Below are 27,108 nucleotides of genomic sequence, written 5' to 3'. Positions count from 1 at the left end.
CGGCGCTCTCCGATCCCTCCGGCCGGGCGTGCGGAGGGCGGTGCCGCAGCACCCGCGGGGACAGCACGGCGGCACGGGCCGGGGTTAGCTAGTTAGTTAGTTAGATACCTAGTTAGTTAGTTAGATACCTAGTTAGTTAGTTAGAAGTCAAGTTATTTCTGCGCTTACAAACCACAGCGCCCCGGCGCTCCCCGCCGAGCCCCGTCCCGCGGGGCCGTGAGGCAGTGGCGCCGGGGCCGGGCGGCGCGGGCGGGGGGCCGGCAGGGGGCGCTGCAGGCGGGGCCCGCAGCCGCGCTGGGCGGCGGGGCCGCTCCCGGCGCCGCATCATGTGGGCCCGGCCCCTTCCATGGAGCCGCGGCCGCCGAGCGCCGCCCGGGCGGACGCCGCCATGAGGCTCTGAGAGGCGGCTGCGTGCGGAGCACCCGGCCGGTCCCAGCGCTGCCGAGCTCCCCGAGCCTCGCCGCGGGACAGGGAAGCCTAACGCTGAGGCCGCCGCCGCCGCCGCTGCTGCTGCTGCCGCCGCCGCCGCCGCGGGTCCGGCCGGGCGGGCGAGCGGCCCGGGGCCATGTAAAGCGGCAGCGGCCGGTGGGAGCCGAACCGAGCTCGAGCAGAGAAGCCGCCGCTGCCGGCCGGGGAGGCCCCGCAGTGGGGATCATGGCGACGTCTAATCTCTTAAAGGTGAGAGCGGAGCCCGGCCGGGTCCTGCGGGAGGAGGGGGAGGCGGCAGGGCCGGGCGGCCCTGCGGGTGGCCGGACCGGACAGGGCGGCAGGGACGGGGGCAGGGCCAGGGTCGGGCCGCGGGTGCCGCTGGCCGGAGTTGCTGCTCCCGGGGCCCCCCCGCAGGTGAGCGGCCTTGGGCTGCCGGCCTCGGCCCGGCCCGGCCCGGCCCCGCCGGCGGCTGCTGCTGCCTGCTGCCAGCTCCGCGCTCCCTGCCCCCGGCTCTCCCTTCCCAAACACGCCCCGTTGGGAAACAGCGTTGCGTCGTGCGGATAGACAGGGCTCGGTGTCTTCTCTTTGTTTATTTAAGAAAATCCGGGTGTACGGAAAATGAGTTTTAAGTTAAACAAAGAGTTGGAAAATGTCTTCGCTGAGGGCAGGTGCCGTTATTGGGGTGGCTGCCGTGTTCCAGTTTTTTTGTTAACTGCAGTTTTCCTGCAAAGGAAAACTCCCGGAGGCTTTTCGCTTACGTTAAGCAGCTTTGCTTTTGTAGTCATATGTTTTCAAGCACTTTCCCGACGTTTGATGGCAGATGTCAGTCACCCCAAGCTGCCGCAGGTTGGAACGGAAGATTTCAGTGGGACAGTCCAGGGTTTGAGCTCAGGACTGCCTATCCTGGTCTTTGTGGTATGTATGAGGAGAAGACTCTGTGTGGCCTCTGAGGCCATGCTAGCACAGGGAAGATGGGCCTACTTGAAACCACTGTTATGAATGCCTCCAGTAAGTGCTTCTAAAACACCAGTTAACTACAGTGCTAAGATAGGCCTAGGGCAGGCTGTCTTCTTAACTTGAGGAATTGACAATTGAATATATATATATAAATGTAGGCATAAACATGTGTTCAGCACTACGTATTTTAGTTCATTGTGGTCCTGAAGAAGTGTTGCTTGCGTTTTATTAACCTGACCTAATTTGGATGTATAGATCTAGCCTGAATCTGCTGCTTTTATTTATTACTCTGAGACAGTCAATGTGAAGAAATGAGAAGTAATTTATCCCCTTGTTTCTTCCTCATATTCAGAAAAATCTCTATATTAAAAAGATATGTTTAAAAAAAATCTTCCTTGAAATTGAAATGAATTTTAATTAATTCCTGTATATTTTTATGCCTTAAGTGGTTCTTAGATATTTAGGCAGATAATACTTTAAAATACTTAAAAATCTAAAATTGAAGAACCCAAGAACACAGGCAAAAAAAATAATATCGCATAAGAAGAAGTGTCCTTTTTGTGGAAATGCATGTGTTCAGAGCAGGGCTCAGACAGTTTTATCCACTTGGTAATGTTTTAGACCATCTCTTTTCTGTACATTTGAGGATTTCTCAGAAGTCCAGCACGTGCTCTGATGATACACGTGGTGGGATAGCCCACAGCAGATAGGAGAAACAGAGGCCTGTAAGATTTGTCAGCATTCTGCTTCAGCTATTTTGAAAGAGCAGTAAGTAGTAAAAACAGAGGCCTTGACTTGGAGAGATGGCTCTTGCCAAACTGAAGTCTTTGTGTTAACTAGTCATGTTTTTGCCATTGGCCTTTGAGTCGTCAGTATTTTATATTGACAATAAAATATATATGCACAGTGTGTTTTAGGAAAAATGCTGCAGAGATATATTTTCTAAAATAGGCATTTCTGGTCACTCAAAGTGTTATTAAGCATATAGCTTACTAATTAGTGAGTTTTCTGATGATAATAAAGTATGATTCCCACTTTACAGAAGGAAAAATTACACAGTGATTTGACTTTGTTTATAATGGCAAGATAAACCAGTGTGAGAACTAGAACTAGGTAAGGTCCTTTGCTCCCCAGTTCCTCTCATCAGAGTGCTCTCCGAGGAGCAAACTGTTGATTCCAGGTCAGTGTTGCCTGGCAGTGCCTTGTGCCATCTGAGCCTGTCCAGCTTACTTCTGCTTTCATCTTTAAGGGGGAGGAAAAAAAAGCAATGTCTGGGCACAGTATAAATCCCAGGATAAGAAAGGAGAGGTGTTAACATCTGTAAGTTTTTTCCATATCTTTTCCAAATAAGCCTGCATAATCAAATCTGTGTTGGGTATAGACAGGCCTTAGTTTTGCCAGCATGAGCAGGACCTGAGTATTTTCTTTTGTTTTCCCCCCTCCTGGTCCAGCTTTCCTCATAGATGAAACAATGAAGTGAAATATTCCTTTCTGATTCTATTAACAGATCTAGCTGAATCCAAATCTGACTGGCTGTCATAATTTTAGAGGGCATCATTTAAACTCCACTAGTGTTTAATTTTCCTAATCTAAATTCTTTTTTTTTTTAGTGAGAAGCATATTCTTGGAGAGCCTTCTTTAAATGCAAAATTAGAATGACCAGTCATGTTGAATCCTGGTGAGACAGAACAAACTGTAATGTGATGGAAATGCTGCAGTACTTAGGAAGAGCCCTTACAGGCTCAGCTGGTGCCTGCCCTACCTGTAGCAGAGCTGCTCTCCCTTGTTGAGGCAGTGGCTTTCTGGTAGGTGACCAAGCCACTTCCAGCAGAGTCCCCTAGAGTTTTTTATCTCAATGCACATGTGACACTTCTAAAAAGGGGTACTTCATTTCAGGGGCCCTGTAGGACTTGTAACTTGTTCTCTTTGCAGTGATGATACAGTCTAAACCAATTCACCCATGTGGCATGAAGACACTTGAGTTTTTCTGTAGTTTGTGGAGCAGAAAGCACATCAGCTTATTGTAGCACAAAGAAAACCTGTAGCTGTATCCATGCTGGCAGATCTTGACCCTACTGTAGGGCCTTACTGGAGCTGCCAGCAAATGCAGTAGTCTATCCTTGCAAGAAGAACTCCAGCATGAGCCTGATATTAGGAAAGAAGCAGCAGAGGAAGCAACAGTTTTTCCCTGGGCTTAAATGAAATGAGGATCACTATTTATCTTTGCATCAGTTTCAACTGTTTGTCACTGACAGCTAGAAACACATTTGAAGGTTTTTAATTTTTTGACTTGAAGTACATGTTTCCAGTCTGTATTTTGTCTATTCCTTCCTGGCTGTTTCCATTTAGGATATCTTTAAGAAGCTAGGGAGTGTTGCATGCTAGTTAGTTGCATACAAAAGCTTTTCCTGTGGCTACTTTTCTGCTTTGAGCAGAAACTTGCTACAAGCATTACACTGATTTTTACAGCTACTTGTAGCAGAGATTAATCAGACAGTGCTTGTTTCCGTCTAGGACATCGTATTTCCTACTTCATCCCTCTGTGAGCTGGCTTTAGTATAAATACTGTCTAAAAACAATGAAGTCATAAAGGTGAAGATGTTACTCAGATGTAGATCAGATGTACAGTAAGACCTAGAGAACACTTCTTTTCTACAGTACTGTGCAGAGCATCTGGCAGAGACCAGGGCTGAATTTCTGTGTGGCCTGAAATAAAGAGGTTACACAGCACAGAGAGTTCCACAGAGACATTTTGAGTTTCAAAGGGAGAGTAGGTTGATGAAGGTCTTGGTGTATTGCCTTGCCTTGTTATACCTGTAATGTTTAAGTACTTAGAATTGAAGTAGAAGTTTAAGTGTAGAATTGAAGAACAGGGAAAAGCGTAATGTGTAAAGCAGTATGTATTTCAAGTAAAGTTTAGTGTTAAAATGCAACTTTAAATCTTTATGAACAAATTTAATGAAATTAATTCTAAAACAAAATATTTCATAAGTGGAGTTGTCTTTCTAAGCATTGAAATTTAACAAGAAGAATGGCTACTTAGCCAGGGTGTGACTATCAATTGTAGTCTATGTTTTCAGAGAAGATTTGATAAGTGGAGTAATTTTATTTCATCAAAGGTATGCCTTACTGTTCTGTTTACCTTTCCTTTGGAACTGGGGTTGGAAGCAAAGTAGGAAAGAAAAATTGCTCAGGAAATACTGCTCAGAAATTGCATGTGTGACTTTGGTAACAACTAAGAATTGCCACTGTTGGACCTCCTCTTCTACTATAAAATCTGTTTTCTGTCGCACACTAACAGGCATTAACAGATGGAATTAATGAATGGGAATAATACACAGTAGGTGGTATTTAATGCACCCTTTCTTCCTGTAATTACTGTATAAAATTGTAATGTCATGGAATCCTAAATCTACCTAAATGATGTTTCTGTAATCTTTTTTGATTTCAGTAAAGCTTTCCATACTGTCTCTCAGAGCATCGTTCTTGAAAAATGGTCCAGCCCACAGCTGGATAAACACATCACGTGATGGGTGAGCAACTGGTTCATTGTAGGGAGTTGGGTGATGTCAGACTGGAGACCTGTCATAAGTAGGGTTCCATGGGGCTCCATCTTAGGCTCTGTGCTCTTCAACATCTTCATAAATGACTTGGACACAGGACTGGAAGGGACAGTAAGGAAGTTCCCAGATGATGCAAAACCGGGAAGAGCTGCTGACTCTTTCGAAGGCAGGGAGGCCATGCAGAGTGACCTGGACAAATGAGAGGGCTGGGCAATCACCAACCAGATGAAGATCAGAAGGGAAAGTTCTGGATTCTGCACCTGGGATGGGGCAGCCCTGGATGTACGGGCAGACTGGGGAATGAGAGGCTGGAGAGCAGTGCCACACAAAGGGACCTGGGGCTCCTGGTCTGTGGCAAGTTGATCCAGCAGTGAACCAGCAGTGCCCTGGCAGCCAGGAGGGCCAACCCTGTCCTGGGGGCATCAGGCACAGCAGGGCCAGCTGGGCAAGGGAGGAGATTGTCCTGCTCTGGGGTAGCCTCACCTCCAGTGCTGGGGGCAGTTCTGGGTGCCACAACATAAAAAAGACATTAAACTATGGGAGAGGGTCCAAAGGAGGGCAACAAGGATGGAGAAAGGCTTGAGGAGAAACCATATGAGGAGTGGCTGAGGCCACTGGATGTGTTCAGCTTGGAGGAGACTGAGGGGAGACGTCATTGCAGTCTGCAGCTTCCTTGTGAGGGGAAAGGGAGGGGCAGGCACTGATCTCTGCTCTGTGGTGACCAGTGACAGACCTTAGGGAATGGCCTGAAGCTGTGTCAGGGGAGGTTCAGGTTGGATGTCAGGAAAAGGTTCTTCACCCAGAGGGTGGTTGGGCACTGGAACAGGCTCCCCAGGGAATGGTCACAGCACCAGCCTGAGTTCAAGAAGCACTAGGACTATGTTCTCTGGCACATGGTGTGATTCTTGAGGATGGTCCTATGCAAGGGCAGGAGTTGGGCTTGATGGTCCTTTTGAGTCCCTTCCAACTCAGCTTATCCTATATTTCTGTGAATTGTTTATTGAACTTAAAGAATAGTTGAGTAGGATTTTTCATCCATCAGTTTTATTTCATCTTCTGCTTAATTAAAGAATAAAGACAGAAATGTGGAAAAAAATTTACTCCTATGTATAGGAAGCAAAGTTTTACACTTCTCTAATGGAATTTCAGGATAAGCTTTAGTTGAGGAGCTCTTTGTAAATAAGCAGGGGTTGGTTACAAGTGGACACTGGGTTTTTTACAACTGAAGTTGAATTTTATTTGTGCTTCTTAGGATTAAGTAGGTAATCGCAGTCTAAATCATATGAACGGTTGTGTTTGCAGTCCTCCTCCTCTCCATGTTTTACAGTGAAACTAATCTTATTCACACAGAGCATTCAGGTTTTATCTTCAGCTGGTTTTGGTGAAGGGCAGAATTGCACTTCTCAATAATTGCAGAACAGATTTTTTTATCTGTTCCAAAAAACTTAAGAGGTCTTCTCTGATGTTTCATTCAAAAGAAAAACTTGTAAGGAAGTTGCTTTTACTTTTTTTATAATGCCTTTTCTGGAACTTCTAACTGTTCAGTATGTTCATTATTGTTCCAAGAGGGACTTGGAACAGAAGTATCTGCAAGTAGAAGCTAACAAATTTCAGAGGACTAGCAAAGATTATAGCAATGCATCTAACATTAGGAAATAATAGTAAAGCAGGTTCTGTATAGGGGAAGCATTTAGTTGATGATTTTCCAAGCTGATGCATTCAAATTTTCTTTTTTTGCACTGGGAAAGAATAGGTAAAACTGTCTCTGAATAGGCAAACAATTTTTTTTTTTTTATGTTGAAAGATTTATAGACTTTATCAACAGGGGCTGATTCCATGAAAGCTGTGTTCAGTACCTATCACAATGCTGTGAGACCTTCAGATGCTGTGGCTGTAAAAATAGTTATTGTGGTGCCTGTTGCATCTTTATAGCTTGAAGATGAGGTATCCTTGCAAACTTGAGAACACCAACAGATATGGTTGCCAAACTGTGCTTATTCTGAATACTAAATAACAGATTTAATTGTAAATTTCCGTGTAGAAATTAATCAAAAGGAGGTGATTGAGGGAACATTGTGTGCTGCTTGTGCTTGTTTATCTGAAGAGATGTTAGTTGCAGAACAGTGCACTTATCAGAATTTAAAGCAGTTAGACTGTATTAGTTGCTCTATTTGAAGTGAATTGTGTCGAATGTAGTATTTCTAGCCAAGACAATGATCTGTTCAGAAGTAAACAGTGCACTGGAACGTAGCCCTGCAGTTAACTGAAGCAGTAGTCTTTCTGCCACAGAACTCTCAATCAGTGTATTCTTTTAATTGCAGGTTTCTCTTTTTAGATTGTGGAGCTTTAAGCAAAGAGAATCACAACAAATGTGGTAGAGCTGTGTTTTTCTCTCAAAGTTGTTGTCTTGTTTGGATTTTCTAAATAATGAAAGTTAGCCTGGATACTGTGGTGAGATTTTTTAGAATAATCAGAATTATATGGGAGCACTTCATTTTTTTCCCTTTCATCTTATTTTGTATCATAAGTTTGGAAAGTCCACCTGGCATTAGATTTTTCATCATGGAGTAAATAATTTTTATCTGCGGTAGTCTTGGTCTTGTGGCCAGTTAACCACAGGGAGTCTGCGATGCAGCAGCTCCTGCATTACTCTGCTTCCTTCCTCCCTCTTTGCTGCTGATGCCAATTGCACAGTGAGAGAAAAAAGGTACCTGGTAGCATCCACAATACCATTCCTGACTCCTGGCTGCCATTCTGGTCAGGGTAATTTATTGAAGACAGGTTTGCAACTGCTGCCTGACTTCCATTGCCGGTATCTTGGTTGGAACAGTGAAGCTGCTCCAAATACCATCTGTGTTGTCTGTGTATAACTCCACTAACAGCTGAAGAACGCTTGCTAGAACTTTGCTTGTAGCTAATGCAGGTGATTAAATGAAGAAATTGGCAGTGTCTTTGAACCAAATAATAGCTCTGTCACTCCTTAAAATAGTACTTACTGTGAAAAGTGTTGTTCAGCTGTGGTAGTGTAGCTTAAATGCTGGCTTATGAGGAACACCTGAGAAAATATTTTTATGTTAACTGTATAAACTGCAATCCTAAAAGACAAAGTAAGATACTGGTTTATTAACATTACTTTTTTGTTGTTTCTTTTAGAATAAAGGTTCACTTCAGTTTGAAGACAAATGGGATTTCATGCGCCCGATCGTTCTGAAACTTCTTCGTCAGGAGTCTGTCACGAAACAGCAATGGTTCGATCTGTTTTCGTAAGTAATTGTTTTGTATCTTGCATCCTTCTGCATGATAGGAATACAGTTACTGAGCTACTCCCGATACACACAGAAGTTATGTGACACAGATTGTTTGGAAACACAGAACAAAAATACTAGTTTAAGTTTTATTAAGGGGTAAGTGTACCAACATCACTCTAAGTGTGCAGAAGGTGAGCTTTGCTGGGATTCAGGTCTTTGCAAATAGGGTGGAGAAAGAACAGCAGAGCTTTTGACTTCAGTAAACAAGTTTTGTACCTGCCCACAAACTTCTTGTTAGAATTAGAGAGAAAATGTTTACTGCTGTGTCAGTAAATTAATTTAAAGGCAGTTTGCAGAATGTTACATTATTCTGATTTGAATGGCTTTCTTCTAAAATAACTGAAGTAACAGGGTGGTGCAGCTTAACTTGAATTAACAGATTAATTTGAATACTTTTTTATGCTAAGAATGAAGTATAAGAATTTTCAGACAATGTTGGTACTAATGTGCTTTCTATAAACCCTGCCATTTTCTTCCTTCCAAAAAGCGAGAAGATGCTTTTCCAGAAGCTTATTTTTTTGTGTGATTATTTTTTTTGTGTGATTTTTGAAAACATGATATGGAAGTAAGTTGCAAAAGAAACATCAAAAGTATATCTAAAATAATCTTTGTCTCAGTGGAGTTATTTGCCCTCTAATGTAGTCGTAATTCAAATCTGCAGAGTATTCTTTTGGTTTTTAGAATCTGTCACAATTACAGTTTTTTTCAAATGCAGTCTTGTTACACTCTGTCTTTATTCCTCTTTTTGATGGGTAGTGACTCTTTTTACACCCAGTTTAATACACTTGTCACACTTTTCTGCCAGCCAAGAGGAAAGGTAATCTAACATGTGGTGGTTTTAATATTTTACAATGTCTCTGCTGTAGTAGTTGCCAGACATGGTATAGTTAAGGTAAAAATTCCGTTCTGAGTCATTGCTTTAATTTTTAATAACTAGTTCAATAATTCTGCATTGGAATGAAAACTTAATATTTATTGTTTTTTTCTTGTAGCTGAGTTATTGAATAGAACTTAAGTAACTTCATGGCTAAATTAAAGCTATTGAGGGAAAGGATCCCACTTCCCTAGATTTATATTTTTGGACAGTGTTCTTTGTTAAGCTTCTTAATAAAAATGCAAAATCTGTAGGTGTCTTCTACATGCCCTGTGAGTATAATTATCTGGTACTGCTTTTTTTTCACTGCTCTCAGGAAACAATGACATACTAAATACAGTAACACCTTTTCTGCCTGTGAATGTTGTGTAAGTCTCACCAGTTGGGTTAGACTTCTGTAAAACTTGGCCCCAGCACCTTTAATCTGTGTCAAAGCAACTTGTGAGTTTTGTCTTTTTGATTAAACTGAAAAAGCTGCTTTTGTATTGAAATAAGTGTATTGATTTAATAGGAACAAAGTGATAGCTTTAGACTATAGGGGTGCTTTTCTGCAGAGATGTGGCCTTGTTACTGAAAGGTAGAAGAAGAACCAGAGGATAGTAATGAGTCAAAAATGGCTTGCTAAGCCATGTTATATATGATATATGGTTAGGAGTGTAACTTGCTTTATTTAGTCTTCAGTATGGAAAGAATAGGAGTTAAGATACACTTACTGGGCTGTAAGGTAGGAAAAATATAATTTGAATGACAATTAAAACTCAGAATTTTGCTTTGCAGTGCTATTTAGTAACTTTTCTCCAGTATTGTTTCACTTGAAAATGCTACCACTTCCATGAAATGTTTTGAGTGATCTTATTAAATGAATTGAATCGTTTTTTAAATCACCTGATCCCTCAGGGTTCAAATTTCTCATGAGGACGGTCTATTGCCTTTGTAGGATGTTGTAGTGCTTGGATTGTGAAACTGTCAGGGAAGGCTGCATGTTAATGATAGCATTTTAGAATAGCATGGGCTGAGTAGTAATGCTGTTATTGGCAAGTGATGTCAAAAAAAAGCTTTAAAAATTGCCCTTAATTCAATAAGGATTATTGAATAGGTACTGAAAACAGAATTGCCTTACACATCTTCTTGACCATAGCCTTCTCCTAGATAGGTTGCAGTTACTTGCTTCCAGGACCTTTCTTAAAGCTTCAGTCTGTTCCCCAAACATGCTTTCTCCTATGTGTCACTGGGATCTAGCTGTGTGTTGTTCAATAACACATATAAATTTCTTAGACATGCTGAAATTATGACTGTTAAAGCCTCATACATTATGGCATTAAATTTTGAGTAGCTGTTACTAAAAGGTGGATAAATTTTTTTCTAGAGATGTACATGCAGTGTGCTTGTGGGATGATAAAGGTCCAGCAAAAATCCATCAAGCTCTGAAGGAAGACATCCTTGATTTTATTAAACAGGCACAAGCAGTAAGTTATTAATGTTTCATAACTTTTATTCACATTGTTAGAAAAATAGCCAAATAATTCTGACTTTTGTTGGATCTAAATGCATTGCTTTTTTGTTTGAAATTTTGTGATGTTCTGGAGATCATAATTACCCTGCAAATTTCTCTTGACAAAAAGAAGAGCCTTGAGCCTGGCTCATTGTTTTCTCACAGTGCTTAAAGCTGGGATGGGCAGTGATTTTTATGGTATATTTAAAAAAATAAAACACAGCATTATTTTTGTTTATCCAACAGTACTTATGGAATTTTCTTCTGCTTGAAAACTTCAAAAGGCAGAATTTTTCATAAGAAGTTACTGTCTGAAAAAAAAAAGTTTATATAGCTTCAATGCTATTTTGACATGTTCATGGATGGCTTTAAAAGAAGCCATATGTACAGTGTACTACAAATATCTGTGCTATCGACTCAGCAAGCTCAGCTGTCCAGTTTTATGGGCTTCCCTCCAAATGAGTGGCACTGTCAATAGACTCAAAGGAAGTTCTTGTGTTTGTAACACATACTACAGAGAACATCTTTTGCTATGAGGGATTTAAAGGAGGGAGTTGTGAAATTAAAAAAAAAAATTCTAAAGCATCCTGTGGCAATGGTTTAGATGGTTTAGAAAAATTCTGTACACTTTTATTTTATCCTTTTAGTGAAGTGATTTACACCACTAAGGCTTTCCATCAAGGAAAATAATTTTTTATAGAGGCCTTTTTAAAACCAGGCATATAAATGTTGTTTTTTAAGTTCCATAGCTTACCTGCTTACATGCATAAATGCTGTGCTGAGCTGAGGCCTTTTGATGTGGTTTGTGTTGTCTGTTATTTGATAGACAGGTTTTATTTTTGGCATTATGATAGCCAGTGTACAATATAGCTAAGTTTGCAGGATTTAATAAAATATAGATGTTAACTTTCTGTCTGGGTCTAATGAAAGGTTAGTAGATGCCATTGAATCAAAACCTATCAGTGTATAGAATATAACGCAGTCCTTACAGGTTTATGTTGATTTAATTTTTTTTTAATATGGTTGTACCACCACATGCCTTTAGACCAAAGATTTTAATTTTTTACTTGCCCATGACTTAAAAAGAGAAAAAGAGGTTAATTTAGAAAATTTGAACTTACTGTGTACTTTTTTACTGCTGTCTTTAGAAATGACCCATATGACATGGGTTAATAACTGCTTCAAGAAACCAAATGGCACTTCAATATGTAGACTTCCTTAGTCTGATATATGCGTATATTTGAGTTTTATATGGGGAGTTATTTTCAGCATAAACAGAGCCCATATTTTGTGCATAAATTGATTAATAAATTCCCTCATCTGCTCACCTCACCTGCAGAGAGTGCTGAGTCACCAGGATGATACAGCTCTACTCAAAGCCTACATCGTGGAGTGGCGCAAGTTCTTCACCCAGTGTGACATTTTGCCCAAGCCCTTCTGTCAGTTAGAGATCACTCTGATGGGCAAGCAGGGCAGCAACAAGAAGTCCAACGTGGAAGACAGCATTGTTCGAAAGGTGAGTGGGCTGTACTGCCAGAGAGCTTTGTTGCACCAATCCTCATGGGATGCAGCAGCATTAGCAGCAGTCACCAAAAATAACAAATCACACAATGGAGTATAAAGGGGCACATTGAGTGATGAGGATTTTGATAAGAGCCTCCATAACTAATCTTAAAACTTTGCAGTGCTTAGATGAGATACCGAGTTTTTTATAAACTACAGATGCATTACGTGCATACTGAACTTTCTTGTTGGATAAATGCAATATAAATCCATCAATCTTTCTCTTCATGTAACTTTGGTGTTAGTTGAGTTTTTAGTTTTGTCTAAGACTATGCCTGCCAAATGGTGAACTGTATTTGGGTGTTTGCCTCAAAAGTACCCCTGATATAGCAACTCCTGACACATTGTATTGCTGGAAGGTTACTTGACTGATTATGAAGAACTCTAGAAGTAATACAGAATTATGGAGTGAATACATGAATTCAAGACTGATCCCCTTAGCTGTCCAGTTACATAAAGTTCAGAATGTAAGCTGAATATGGCTTGTATTACAAGTTCAGAGCAACATCAGGTTCTGACATAGCTGAACTGCTGTGTAGGACCTGAAAATTACATTATAAATTGCTTGATTTCTGTTTCTAATGTCTTGTACTTTTTTGCACGAACTTAGGTCTGCATGTACCTTTCTAACAGGTTGTCTTTTTTTTTCTTCCTTTTCTTCATGCAGCTCATGCTAGATACATGGAATGAATCTATATTTTCAAATATAAAAAACAGACTTCAGGACAGTGCAATGAAGCTAGTTCATGCTGAAAGGCTAGGAGAAGCTTTTGACTCCCAGCTCGTTATTGGAGTTCGAGAATCATATGGTACGTCTTGCACACACTGATCTGTTGCCTCCTCACTTTATTAAATGAATTTTCTTCCTACAAAGTGGGCAGTTGTGGTGGTAGGGTTGTAATTATCTCAGCATTTTGTATTGATTTTTTTTGTTGTGCTTGTTGATTCATGATACCAATTAATTTTTGTTTATAATCTTTAGCTTCTAAGTAATTTACCTATGTATCAGTTACTGCAAAATCAATGTTTTCAAAGAGAAGAGTACTTTTTGACTTTTTGTGGTTGCACATATAACTGTACAACGGTACAACAGCAGTATGTCTGTACTCCTTTATTTACTGTATCTGATTCTTTAGACAGTTTGAAGAAGAAATGCTAAACAGGCTACATTTAAGAGTTTGAGTCTCTTGTTGCAGAACAGATCTGTGTATCTGAAACTTCTGTGATATTTCACCATTGCCTGCTACTTTTGAAAGCTTTCCAGCCTGTTGAACTAAACTTGTGGCTAATGGTGGACTTAAACTTCTTTAAGCCAGCTTTTTATATAAGTCAAATTCTAACTTTTTTAAAAGCATATTCCATTTAATGACTATTCATTTCTCTGTAACAGTTGAAACTCTCTTTCAAATAGTGCAAAGCACTGCAATAAGCTTACTGTCTCCATTCTTGTAAAACAGGGAAAAAAGTCTATAATGGAGACATTGTGATTTCAGGAACAGTGTCTAAGAGAAGCTTTTTGCTCAGTCAAGTGGAGAACTTTTCACTTTATTAGGCACTATTCTGAGCTTTTTTATTCCTTCCTTACAATTTTGCAGTTGTATGTGTATTTATGGTTACCAAGTTCGAATGTCTGAAGTGCTGGAGCTAAGTATGAAACTTTTTTCCAGTTTGCCATAGTTGATCTGAATGTTTCTGGGAGCAAAGATTGGCCAAATTTGGTTACCTTTGTGATCAGAGGCCATTTATCAGATCTTTCAGATTGTTCAATGCAACCTTTTAATACAAGTCTCCCTCTCTCACTGAAATTTGCTTATTATTAGCCACATAAATTTCCAAGACTTGAGAGTAAGTTTGGACTTTCTCTTTGCAGTTAACCTTTGTTCTAATCCGGAAGATAAACTTCAGATATATCGGGATAACTTTGAAAAGGCATATTTGGATTCAACAGAGAGATTTTATAGAACACAGGCTCCTTCTTATTTACAACAAAACGGTGTACAGAATTATATGAAATATGTAAGTAAAAATTCTGTTGTAACTTTGTACTGAATGTGTTAGTACTTAAAATGATTGCTGTTCTACTTTTGCACAGGCAGATGCTAAACTAAAAGAAGAAGAGAAAAGAGCACTACGATATTTAGAAACAAGACGTGAATGTAACTCTGTAGAAGCAGTGAGTATAATGTGTAGAAAAATTGTGTATTTCCTAGTTATATAGTGTTGTAGTTTTTAGTTTTGTATTACAGTATTATTTGATAGCACTAAATTGGAACTGTTTATTTTGTGTTCGCAAATCACAAATTATTTGTTGCAAAAACATATTACTTTCCAATCTGGTAATCTACAATTTCTGTAAATGTTTAAATAGTACATGTAGATCAAAAGTTAAAACTGAAGGCAGGTTTTTATTCAGATTGGCTTTTGTTCTTTCCTTTTGAGTTAGGTATGGTGGATTTTTCCCTATGGTTAACAGGGGATGAGAATCATGTTTGAAAATGAACTGTCAAATCTGTTTGGCAAATGATTTCTCAGTGCTCATTTAGAACACCTGCAAGAGGTATTGTTCATTGCAATCAAAAGGAGCAATAGAAATTTCATTAAAGCTGTAATATATTTCCTCTTAGGCTGAAATATGGCCATTTAATATAAAAGATTGGTTTTCTTTTTTTCCTTCCCCTTCTTCCCTCTTCAGCAATTCTTTTACATAGTTCAGATTCTAGAGGAAGAATGCAATGAATATGTCATAATTGTGTGTGTTGGAATTAGTTCAGGAAACAGGTTATTTTAAATAAATACCTTTTGAATCTCATCATTTTTTGAAGTGGATCAAAATGTGCTTTACACCTTTTGTTAAGCTGTGAGTCATTCATTTTGCACAGGTATAAATTGTAGCCCATATAAAGAGGCTGACAAAGGAGAGATGGTCCTGACATGTACAGGCAGTAGATCTAATGCCTTGTTCAAGCCATCCAGCCTGGTCCAAATAGGGTATGCTGGAATGAGAACTATTCTTAGCTCTTGGATGTATACTTGGAAATGAAGTAGGGTAGTTACTGTTTCAAAAGTGGTGGCTCCCTTGAGAGAAAAGAGTCAACAGAAATACTAAGCTCCTTAATGGTTTGGAGGAGACTTTGCCACATTTACTAACCTAAACATTTTGAAGAAATATGGTTCCTGTATAGATTCTATTCAAACTGCAAATAGTTTTATGAATCAGTGAATGAGTTAATTATTGTGTAGAGCTAGTTGTTGAGAACAGTTAGTTTTTGTGTCATGGCAAACTTGAGACACATCAGGCTTCGGTTCAGGTGGCTGCTTGAGCTAATCCTGTGTTTATTGTATTTCAGCTCATGGAGTGCTGCGTCAATGCCCTGGTGACATCTTTTAAAGAGACTATTTTAGCTGAATGCCAAGGCATGATCAAACGAAATGAAACAGAAAGTAAGTGGAGCTTCAAGAGCAGTGCAGGGTGAACCCTGCATGAACTGCATAAAAATAGATTTGTGTGTAGATATATCAAATTACTGTTTTTGATAGATGGTGGTAGTTTTTCATATAAAAATATTATTGCGCATGAACAATCACACAAAAAATTACTATCATTGATTCATATTTTTTCCTATCACTTTTGAAATTGATGTACACAATGCTTTAATTTGAATGAGGGGATAGCTCTAATCTTGTTTGAAAGAAAATATTTTGTGCTCTTTTTTCTTTATTTTTTCCTACGCTTACTTGCATTCTATTGACCAACTCTGGTAAATGCTCCATATGTCTTTACTTTGTCTTTGAGTACTCCAGATACAAACATTACCTCATTGTTTCACCCCACTACCTCTTTACACCTGGGAAAAAAGTGAAACATCTCTTTAGAAAAGATTTTTTTTCTGAAAGGCAGGGAGAAAATTTTCTTATTCTGATTATTGATGCAGGACCTGTAGGTTGAATGAGCAAATCTTTGCAAGCTGTTCATGGGGGTTTATGGCCAGTATATCAGTGTGAGTATTGAAAGTTAGCTCTGCATGCCTTTTGAAAGTTTTCAGAAGAATTTTTTAACTCTGCTGCCAGAATTTGAGAAGTTAGTATGGTAAAACAAACTAAATATGTCATTAAAATGTTGTAATTCAGGTAGGAAAAATGAAAAAAAGAAACCAAACTGAAATCACAGGTTAATTTTTCTTTGAGGTCTTGGTATCCTGCAGCCAGGGAATATTTACTAATGTCTTCAGAGGTTTTCATTTCAATTGAAATGAGAAAACTGTTTTATGACTTAGAATATTATAGAAAATACTCACTTCTAAAGCCAGCATTTAAGAAAATATTTGACCTCAAAACTATGTCATACTGATCTGTTCATCTAGCAGCATGATTTCTGGCAATAGCCCAGAGCTAAATGTAGAAAGCAGTGAAACTTCTTATGAGTATATGTTACAGCCTTTGGGAGAATGCAGGAGGCTTATGTAAACACAGAGCTTCAGAGGGGTTCATCTGCCCAAGGACCTTTCTTTAGAAACCTGTTGAGCTATTCACAGAGCCCTCTCTTGTGGCTGTGTCTGTCCTGTGGTTGCAGGGCACTTCTGCTCAGTTTGTAAGAGCTGCTTCAAATGCTTCAATGAGGGTACAGGTGCAGATGGCTGAAACATAATTAAAGACTGGAGCTATGCATAGGAATGTATACATCTGATAGTGTCCTCTGCTCTGCTTTGCTTTGCTCACTCATCTGACTTGCTGATATTATCTGCCCCAAAGAATTCAGTGATGTTTTCTTTATTAAACAGCACTGACAAAAGAGGGCTGTTTTGGTGGGGATTTTTGGTTATGAACTGTGCACATACATCTTATTATGTTAAGTAATAATTACATGCTGTGCAAAGACAGGAAGGAATAACATTTTTCAACTAAAATCTATCAAAAATGTCATAGCTTGCAAACACTTCAGAACTGACTTTCTGTGGCTTTGTTTGCTTATAGTATTGGGGAAGTGAGGCCTAAATTTTATTCCTGAAGTGCAACAGAAATGAAAAGTATGCTTGGCTTTCATGAGTACAGAATGAAAGCAGACTTTAAGTGCCCCAACTACTACAGCATTGATTTCTTTACTCTTCAGTGTCATAATATATTCTAAGAGAAGTTCCAGTAAAATACTCCTTTTGGTTTTGTTACTTTGAAATCTGTCTTTGAAGAATTTATAGGTTTTTGGATTCTGCAGTCTTAGGATGTGCCTGGAGTCTTCCTTTGCTACTGATTCTTAAGAGAAACCACTGATTTTTTTAATATTTATGGCATCACTACTGTACAGAAACAGATGTAGAGTCCTTTAACATATATTTTTGTTTCTCTTTTTCTGCCATCTTTTCCTCCCTCTTACTCTTTTTAAAAGCCTAGATTAAAAGATCCAGTAAAAGTTGAGCTTTTCGGACTTTTTGTATGTAAAACAGTGCTGCCATTTGTTATAGCAGATCTAAATTGCACTGAGAATGCCTTCAACTACATTTTTTTCTGGTTCTTGGAATTCAGCCCATTATGAGTTGTCTGTAGTACCATTGCAAGCTCTTATTCAATGTTGTTTGTAGTTTCCATTCTCTAATTTGCTTTGTTATGTTCTAAAAGGATTTATTTTCTTCTCTATGCTTTTCTATTTGCTTCTGCAGCAGCTGTTGTGGTACAGATAATGGTAGCATATATCATCCTCAGTGGTGATGGGATCTTGATGTTTGTTGCTTACAAAAGTAATGCAGAAAAGAAAGCAAAGGCAGGGCCTCTGACTTTTCCACTTTCACAGTAGACATAACATTAAGGAACTAAGTGAATCTATAAATTTTGTTTTCTGACAAAAAAAAAATGTGTCCGTTTGTTCTACTTCATGAAGCAAAGTCCTTTGCCAAGCTGAGTTCAATTCTCTGTGGTCTCTTTACAACAACCTGGTGACCTTAATCCCAGTGTTCTTTGTAGACAGCTTTGTCAAGATGAGTATTGATGTTTCAAAATCCTCTTTTTTTTTTTTTTTTAAGCAGTACTGAAATATCTTCACAAAAAAGTAGACAAATAAAGCATCACATTTTGAAGTTTTTGTATTGGTAACTTTCTGAAAAACTAAATAAACTCTTTGGGAAGAAGAGTTCAGTGTTTGCATTAGTCAGTTTTGGTTACTTCAGAACTTCGCAAGCTTTTATAAAACAAAGCATTGTAAGTGGTGTTGAAACATACACAAAGACAGGTGTGTTTGGCTTTAGTTTAAAATATAAAAATGTCTTGAATCCATACAGTTTCTTGCATAAACTCCTGTAGGCTTCCAAATGAGAGAAATTCTTGCCAGGGATTTGAAGGCAATTTGTTAGAACCTGGACTTAATCCAAATTGGCATTGGTTTTAGGGGGGGCTTATTCAAGCTTGTGATACTATATGCATTAGCATACTATATAAGATACCATATGCATAAGCAAGTATTACATTGCAATAAACATACCTTTTTTTTGCCTTCAAAAGAATCTTCTTGTGGGACCAGAATTAGAACAGTACTCAAGTCATCTTTCTTTTTAAGAGATGAATTGGATTATCCGTTCTTCACGTATTTAATGTTCCACTTGAGATATGTCTAGGAGAAATGCAGTATATTTGGCTTTTATAGATGTCTTTGACTGGTGGCTTCATTGGTATTTGTATCTTTCAGAGCTGCATTTAATGTTTTCACTGATGGATAAAGTTCCAAATGGCATAGAGCCTATGCTGAAGGATTTGGAAGAACATATTGTTAGTGCTGGACTTGCAGACATGGTAGCAGCTGCTGAAACTATTACTACTGTAAGTGTATTGGGTTTTAGTAAAATAACAACAGGAAAACAACTTTCCAGAAGTTAAATATTCTCTATTTTTGGCACAAATGGATAAATGGAAATAATTTTTAAGATTTGTGTTTAGAGATCCAGTTTTGGTCCACTGAAAGTTTTAAATGTCTTTAGGATAACTTTTTATTTTTTGTTGTCAGTTGTGGCTTTAAAAAGTGAATCTAATTTGCAGAAAAGTTATAAATTAAATGCATGGGTTGCTTATACAATACAATTATGCTAGAATCTTAATTTAAAAAGCCTAATCAATTTTCCCAGAATTATAACTTCTTGATGAAATTTGAAATTTGCTTTCAATCTAAGAGTGGTTGTTCAGTGTGAAAATTATAAGGGTTTTTTCTCCACTGTACTTTTTCAGCTTTTTATCATTTTTTTCCATAGGGTCTAGGAGGCCTAGGTGGCTGCAGCAGTTAGGATGTGGCATTTGTCTTTTATTGATGCTTGGAAACATCCTTTAAAATAAAACGTTGCTGTATAGTATTAGAAAGTTAGAGTTTTAAATTTTTTTTTCTATATTTGAAATACTATCCTGAAAGTCTGTGTTTAAGCCTACATGCTGTAGAACACTTCAATCCAGAGACTGAAGATAAAATATAAATTCACAGTATGCAGGTTTTTTAGGGTACAGCATTTTTACAGATTAGGAAATCACGTGTATGCTCACACTGAATTCTGTGGAGCCTTGGTTTTTTATTTGATTTTTGCCTCTTTAGGATTCTGAGAAGTATGTAGAGCAATTGCTCACGCTGTTTAATCGGTTTAGCAAGTTGGTTAAAGAAGCTTTTCAAGATGATCCAAGATTTCTTACTGCCAGAGATAAGGTATGTGTTTCTGCTGGTCTTTTGTTCACTATAAGACTTGTTGCAATTTGTGTTATGATGTCTCCAAAACCTTTTGTGCATTCACTGTTAAATTTAGAAGCTGCTATTACTCTATTAAATGTGCAGACTAAAATACTGATGAAACTTACTACCAACTTAGGAGCTTTCAATTTCTGTTACAATGCTGCATAAAGTTGCATATATTCAGCTTTGTAATGGTGTAGAGCACATCAGAAGATGACCTTTGTACTGAGAACCATAATGTCCGACTCAGCAATAATTTGTGTTTGGAATTTACTTTGTATTTGTGTCATGACTTCAGATGTGCAACCTGCTCCATGTAATCCCTTGCTAAGTTGTTGTTTAAAGGAAACTATTATGTTAGTGGAAAAGAGCAAAACATCAGTTTATTGGGAAATTAAGTCATAGAATTTGAGCTCTCAAACTGAAAATAGAATCTGCAAACTTTGGGCTAATAAAAAAATTGAATTAATTCCATGTTACAGTAGTGTAAAAAGAGAGAAAACCTTTGCAATTCATATCAGAAATGGAGTGAAGCACCAATAATCTAATTATTTTTCAGGCATACAAAGCAGTTGTGAATGATGCTACAATATTTAAACTTGAATTGCCATTGAAGCAAAAGGGGTAAGCCGTGTAAACTTCGTGTGAATCAAGGTTTTTAAAATGTCTCTTCAAAAAGTAATGCTGTGTTTAAAAGGGCTTTGTGTTATTTGCATTATGTAATTTCAGATTGCTTATTGACCTCTGGTAAGACTCTCTTTGTGTGGAAGCAGATCAGTGAATAGCAGCCTGGTTCAACTTAAATTTATTTGTAGTATTTGGGGATCTGTTCTTTTACGCCATGAGTCAGTTTGTTAGCTGAAGTTCATAATGGTTTCCTGGATTAATTTCAAAAACCTCAGCTGTATAACTCTGTCACAACTTCAGCAAAGGTCCTGGGGAAAAATGAGGCAGTAATCTTGGGAATAACTGTGGCTGATTAAGGTGTAACCATCCACAAGCTGTTTTCCACCTCCTCTTGTGCCAGTTGTGAGTGTGACCTGTCCAGCTGTTGCATTTTTGTTTCAGTGCAGGATTAACCAGGTTAGTTTAAACAACTTCCAGTAGATTAGGCAGACCTGCGTGACTCAAGAAGAAGGACCATGCTTACAGAGCCCGCTCTGCTAACTCAGCCAAGAGAAGGTAGCAGTCAGTTAATTGATTGTTAACATTTACCGTGTGATGTGCCACTTGAGTAGGAACTTGTGTTTATTTAGGTGCTTGGGATGGCTTATATATAGTTTGTCATCTGATTTACTATGGAAACAAAGCTTTTGTAGCTGGGCTGCCAGCTTCCCTTTCCAATTGCTTCTAGTTAGGGGTGGATGGTTATAAATATCTGTCCAGTGTCTTGGTTCATATTCTGGGTTTGGTTTAGGATAATGGCAAGCCAGAATAGGGATTAGTCTTTCTCCTTGTATTTATTGGAGGAATGCTGTCACAAAAGACTGGATCCCTGCTTTGTATACTTTGCATAGATGTAGGTAAGGTAGAGGAGTTTCTTAGGTATCTTCTAATAGTTTCCTTTCCTCTCAGACCATCCCAATTGATACCTCATTCAAACTGTTTCACTCCTAAAGTGAACCCAGCGTAGTGGTTTCTTAGAAACCACTGTAATTGTGATGGTCTTCTGTTCAGCATTCTTCTTCCCAAGCACTTTGAAGTTGTCTAGATATGCAGCCTGGTTTGAGCAAAATGAAACTTCATCTTGCTTAGTCTTCTGTAATAGCCAAAAGACTTGTGATCTGCTTGTAGTTCAAATGGTCTTTAGGAGGGCAGAATACATGAGCCTGCAAGCTGCTTCATGAATTAAAAAAAAGGACAAGTTGTCTGAAGAGTGTTAGCTCTGTCTGTACTAATTGATGAGAGGCTGAAATAATGAGCAAGAAAAATGGATTCTTGAGCTTGCTGTGGGCCCTTAAGTAGCAGTCAGGTTGGTGCCATCTGACTCTAGGAATTTGGTTTTGCTATTGGAAATTTGGAATTTGGTCCTTGCTATTTGGTTTTATTCACCATTCTAGACACGGGTTTGGAGCATGACCGTGCTTGATGAATTTTGAAGAACCACAATCTGTCTACTGTAGCATCTTGTTTAACTTTAGTCTGCATTTAATCTCCTAGCTGTTAGTCCATCCTTTATAGCCGTGATGAAATAATTTTATCCTGTTACTATGTGTTAGATGGGTTGAGTCTGTGCAGTCTGTGAAGTGTGGTGCAGGAGGCTGTTCTTGAGAACTCACTGCAGCATATGAGGAGATGAGTGAAACATTTCACTGTAGCATTTGTTAATTCTTTACTGGAATATTTCTTTCCATACAATATTTTGTTGTTTCACACTGTAGTTTCACCTGTATACTTCATTGTTACAGTTCTAAAATTGTAATTAGTTAAAATAAGCTATAGAAGCTTTCTGAAACTGTTTGGCAGTATTTATTCTTTCAAGAAGAAAGGGTGTTATCCCTAATTTTTCATTAGTTTAATGAGGATATAAATTCACCACCAGGATCCTTGCCAAGGGGATCAGGAGAGAGCAGTCTGTCTTGTTAACAATGTGACTACTCCAGAATAGCAGGATGCTGTATGGTTTGAAGAAACACTGTTCTTCTTTTATCTAGTGTTGGATTGAAAACACAGCCTGAATCGAAATGCCCTGAGCTTCTTGCTAATTACTGTGACATGTTGCTAAGAAAAACACCACTAAGCAAAAAACTAACCTCTGAAGAAATTGAAGCAAAGCTTAAAGAAGTGGTATGTTTTTGCTTTTTATTTCACAATTATTCTGAAGAAGGAATTTATTTGGTTTAATTTATTTCCTTATGTGGATTGAGGCCTTGATCTTCAAAAGCAGTTATGCAGGGTGTGATAGTAGAGAAAAGAGTTTATTTTGTTATGAAGTGTGTGTGTGTTTGAATATTGTAAATCATTCGGTGTTTCATGTCTCCTGTGTTGGTTCACAAAATTGGTATATTAAATTAACGCCTATATGAGACTGTAACATATTACAATAACTAATATTTGTCTAGAAAATAATACAGGGCATTTTCACATACCAGTGTCAATGTCTTCTTTGATTTAAGATAATTTCTTGATGTTTGAAAAATTAAGAAATTGAAGGTGTGAGATTATGAAACATTCATTGCTGGTGCCTATGATAGTGCTAACACAGTTGCTCTTAAGCCAATGTCAAGTAGCCTTTCTCTAGTCATAGTCTGCAGTGCCATTAGATCAGCATTCAGACTTGTCTGGCTGACAATGCAAATAAATATATTTAACTCTGTTTTTGACAGCTTTTGGTACTTAAATATGTACAGAATAAAGATGTTTTCATGCGATATCACAAAGCTCACTTAACAAGACGTCTGATATTAGATATATCAGCTGATAGTGAAATTGAGGAGAATATGGTGGAATGGCTCAGAGTAAGTAGCATCACATCTTTCTTTGGTTGTGTCTCATGCTTGTGATTAATTAATATTCCACTCTTGAACTTAAATATCTTTCTTGTTTAGGTGAGTTTTATCTTTAATAGCAGGCCCCTCAGGGCATCTTAATGCTTCCCTTCTATCACAGTACTTCATGAAAGTAAAACTCTTTGGCTCTTCTCTAGTAGTGCCAGTGACGGATTTTAAAATATTTCACATACAATTATCTAAAGGTTTTATATATTCCATATAAGCAAAATGCAGTGTACTTATTTAATTATGTAAATAATTTGAGATGCATTCTAATTTTGAATTTTTATGTAGATTATAATATTATTTGCATGCCTGAAACATTCCTTCAAATTTCAGAACTCATGGATTCTCTAAAGCATGCATATGTTCTTCAGCACTTGAATTTCTTTAAAAGAATCACCATATGCCCTTAAGGATAACTACTTACGATTTATGCAAAAAACCCTTTATATTGTATTGCAGATTCACTATTACTGTAAAGCGATGATACCAGTGTACTTCTTTATGCTTTTTATTTATTCGAGCTTATTATTTTAAACATAAAACTTCTTGTTCATAGTTTCCTATGCCATATTTACTGTTCTGTTTGTTTATGTAGGAAGTGGGAATGCCAGCAGACTATGTAAACAAGCTGGCTAGAATGTTCCAGGATATCAAAGTCTCTGAAGACTTGAACCAGGCCTTCAAAGAAATGCACAAAAATAATAAGCTTGCTTTACCAGGTATTGTTTTCAAATTATTTGCTACTTTTTATTTCTCTTAGTGAAAAATAGCTCAGTTAAATCTTAGGTTAAAAATTATGTCAACTGCAGGTTGAACACAGTCTCCATGGCACTGTTGCCCCTAGATTGGAATTGTCTGTAGACTCTGCTTTCTCCTGCAGTTGATATTAGAGCTGTATCACTCTCTGAGTTGTTTTGGGTTTTTCTTGTCAGCAGTCTCGTAGATAAAGATTTCCTTCGCTTGTAGCCAAATTGCAAGCAGGAGCTTGAATTGGCATCAACCAGGTGAATGCCTGAACTACCTCCTTTTATGCCCTCATCATTCTTCTAGTGCTCCATGCTGTGCTCCTCCTTCATCTGCCAGCAGGAGAGCTGGATGCGTACCATGGAGAGCATAAATCACATTCTGAGATTGTTACACTGATGAGAGAGGCTGAGGAACATCAAGCACTGGACCTGCCATGCTGAAAACCCTTGAGTAGTGCTTATAAGCATCAGCTGTAAAGGTGCACCAGTGTTTAAGGAGCTCTGCAGCAGCAAGAGAAAAAAAAAGGTTTTGATCAGTGCTGCTGGCAGAAAGCCAGTGGTGCATAGAGTGCCTTAATGTTTAAGTGGGTAGACACCCTGCAACTTTCTGAAAATTCAATCCTTCGTAATTGTGTTGAGAGTAGGAAGAAAACCCAAAACATTTTGGTTTATCTGTTATACCTGGAGATTCATATCATCCAATATCATCTTACAGCTGACTCTGTGAATATTAAAATTTTAAATGCTGGTGCCTGGTCCCGAAGTTCTGAAAAAGTGTTTGTCTCGCTGCCCACGGAATTAGAAGATCTCATCCCAGAGGTCGAAGAATTTTATAAAAAGAATCACAGTGGTAGAAAACTCCACTGGCACCACCTCATGTCCAATGGAATTGTAAGTGTGTAGTTTTCATTGTATCAGTCTTAATGACTGCACTCTCTGTGTATTTATAACAGTAAGAAAGCTTGTGTAAGTAAAATGTTCATCCTCTTCACAGATAACATTTAAGAATGAGGTTGGCCAGTATGACTTGGAGGTTACAACATTTCAGCTGGCTGTGCTGTTTGCATGGAACCAAAGACCCAGAGAGAAGATCAGCTTTGAAAATCTTAAACTGGCAACTGAGCTCCCTGATGCAGAACTTAGGAGGACTTTATGGGTATATCCCTTTATCTTGAAACAGATTGCTTCTTGATTTTTGTACTCTGAAATACTGGATTAGTATTTTTAAAGCACTGTCTGATAATACTTTCAAATGTGAACACCTTTCTTGGTAATTAATCAGTTGTAGTGCTGGCTCCTTGCACTGCTGCTGAACACACACAGCCTTTACATTGACACGTTCTCTCTACCCAGTGTTACTTCACAAACTTTTGGAAACTGCAAGAATTTTTTGACCATATGCTGTCTAAAGCAGAAAGTTACAATTGTATATTGTCAAGTAGGTTTGGTCTAGGAAATTAGTGACACCTGGTAAATGTTCCTTAGAAATAACTTCGGTGTTTGCTTTAGCAGACTACTAATTATTTAGCTCATGGATAAAGAGAGAAATCATGTAAGTCAGACTTGACACCACTTCTTAGTAATGAGTTTGTGTGTTTTACTACTTTGTATGATTTTGCTTATACTAACCCATTTCAGAAGGAGGTTTGGTAAACCGTGTCTCCACTCTGATTTTACTAGTTCCAGACAAGGCTATGTGGTTTCCTCACTACAGTCAGTACTGCACTGAATTATGGTTATAGAAAGTAGTTGTTTCCATTTAGAAAGTCTGGTGATTTATTTTCATTCTTTCTCCCCCTTCCCTTTTCTCTGTAGTCTCTTGTAGCATTTCCAAAGCTGAAACGTCAGGTTTTATTATATGAACCTCAAGTCAATTCACCCAAAGACTTTACAGAAGGAACCCTCTTCTCGGTGAACCAGGAGTTCAGTTTAATGTAAGATGGTGTTTGAAAAGTAAAATAACCATGTACTGTTTTATAACTAAAGGAATTCACTTTAACTTAACCTTTGTTCTTGAACTTAGACACATGCTTTGCTGCCCTGCACTCACTTATTTTGGCAATAGTTATGCTTCAAGTAGGTGATTGGACTAGATCACCTCCAGCAGCCCCTTCAAACAAATGTTTTTATAATTCTGATTTTTGTGACATTAAATTTCTTACACACTTAGGGACTAAGTACAAAATTGGAGGCTTTGCTATGTTCCAGTTAGCAGTAAGTCCATAAAATTTCATGGAAGACAGCCTGTAATCAGAGCAGTAGTGCTGTATTGATTATTATACACACACAGAAGTTCAGAAACAATGATAAGTTAACAAAAAGGAAGTGAAGCTGCTTAATGATGTGGTGTGCTGTCAAGAGCCAGGATTTTTGGTGTGGCTCTCTCCAGAGAGGAGTGTCTCTATTTCTGTGAGAATTGCAGTGCTCTTTTATTGGTGCTTTGAAATCCTTTGAGCACAAGATAATACAAAGAGAGAATGTCTAAGTGATACATACTACGTTCAGTGTGGTTTACTTGCTTCTGCTTGCCTCCACTCTCACTGTCTATGATGAGAACTGGCTCCTTGCTAGGAACCTCAGATTCTGTGCCTCATTCTCAGCAGCAGCTGGACATCTGGATCTGTCGAGAAAGAGATAAGTGATGAATCTGCTTTCCTGGGGCTTAGTTTATTGCCCAGGGCCATAATGATTATTCCTGTCATCAGGATTCTGAACTTTGGGAAATGATGATAGGGCATGACAGAAGACACAGGCTGTAGAGAAAGTTTGTGGGTGACCACTGAAGAATGCCATCAGCTTTCTTTGTTGCAATAGCTGGGTTTTGTCCCAGACGGTTCTTTGATGGAATATTAACTATCCATATTTCCTGAACTTTGTTGTAAAACCTTCCTCCAAAAGCTCTAGATTTATGTAATTAAATTGAAATATATTTTTCTGAAATTCTGTTGTTTCAGCTGCTGGATTTACTTGTAATGCTTGCTAGCATTAT

General features: G+C 38.5%; 1 protein-coding gene across 1 annotated transcript in view; it reads left to right on the top strand.

Annotated features, from left to right (window-relative positions):
* Positions 1-351: 351 nt before the first annotated feature.
* The window catches only part of CUL5 (cullin 5), a 31,759-nt gene continuing 5,002 nt past the window's right edge, over positions 352-27,108 (top strand). Inside the window, exons 1-17 of the mRNA XM_036378852.2 lie at positions 352-678; positions 8,103-8,212; positions 10,498-10,597; positions 11,963-12,139; positions 12,854-12,995; positions 14,057-14,202; positions 14,279-14,359; positions 15,534-15,627; positions 18,857-18,987; positions 19,745-19,852; positions 20,436-20,500; positions 22,531-22,663; positions 23,203-23,334; positions 23,969-24,092; positions 24,835-25,010; positions 25,114-25,275; positions 25,935-26,053. Of these exons, the coding sequence (XP_036234745.1) occupies positions 655-678; positions 8,103-8,212; positions 10,498-10,597; positions 11,963-12,139; positions 12,854-12,995; positions 14,057-14,202; positions 14,279-14,359; positions 15,534-15,627; positions 18,857-18,987; positions 19,745-19,852; positions 20,436-20,500; positions 22,531-22,663; positions 23,203-23,334; positions 23,969-24,092; positions 24,835-25,010; positions 25,114-25,275; positions 25,935-26,053 (2,024 nt within the window). The 5' untranslated portion in view covers positions 352-654. The remainder of the gene's footprint in view (positions 679-8,102; positions 8,213-10,497; positions 10,598-11,962; positions 12,140-12,853; positions 12,996-14,056; positions 14,203-14,278; positions 14,360-15,533; positions 15,628-18,856; positions 18,988-19,744; positions 19,853-20,435; positions 20,501-22,530; positions 22,664-23,202; positions 23,335-23,968; positions 24,093-24,834; positions 25,011-25,113; positions 25,276-25,934; positions 26,054-27,108) is intronic.

Source organism: Molothrus ater, chromosome 2, assembly GCF_012460135.2.
Source record: "Molothrus ater isolate BHLD 08-10-18 breed brown headed cowbird chromosome 2, BPBGC_Mater_1.1, whole genome shotgun sequence".
Lineage (NCBI taxonomy): Eukaryota > Metazoa > Chordata > Aves > Passeriformes > Icteridae > Molothrus > Molothrus ater.
The sequence above is the reverse complement of the archived record's forward strand: the minus strand, read 5'-3'. Positions and strand labels throughout refer to the sequence as shown.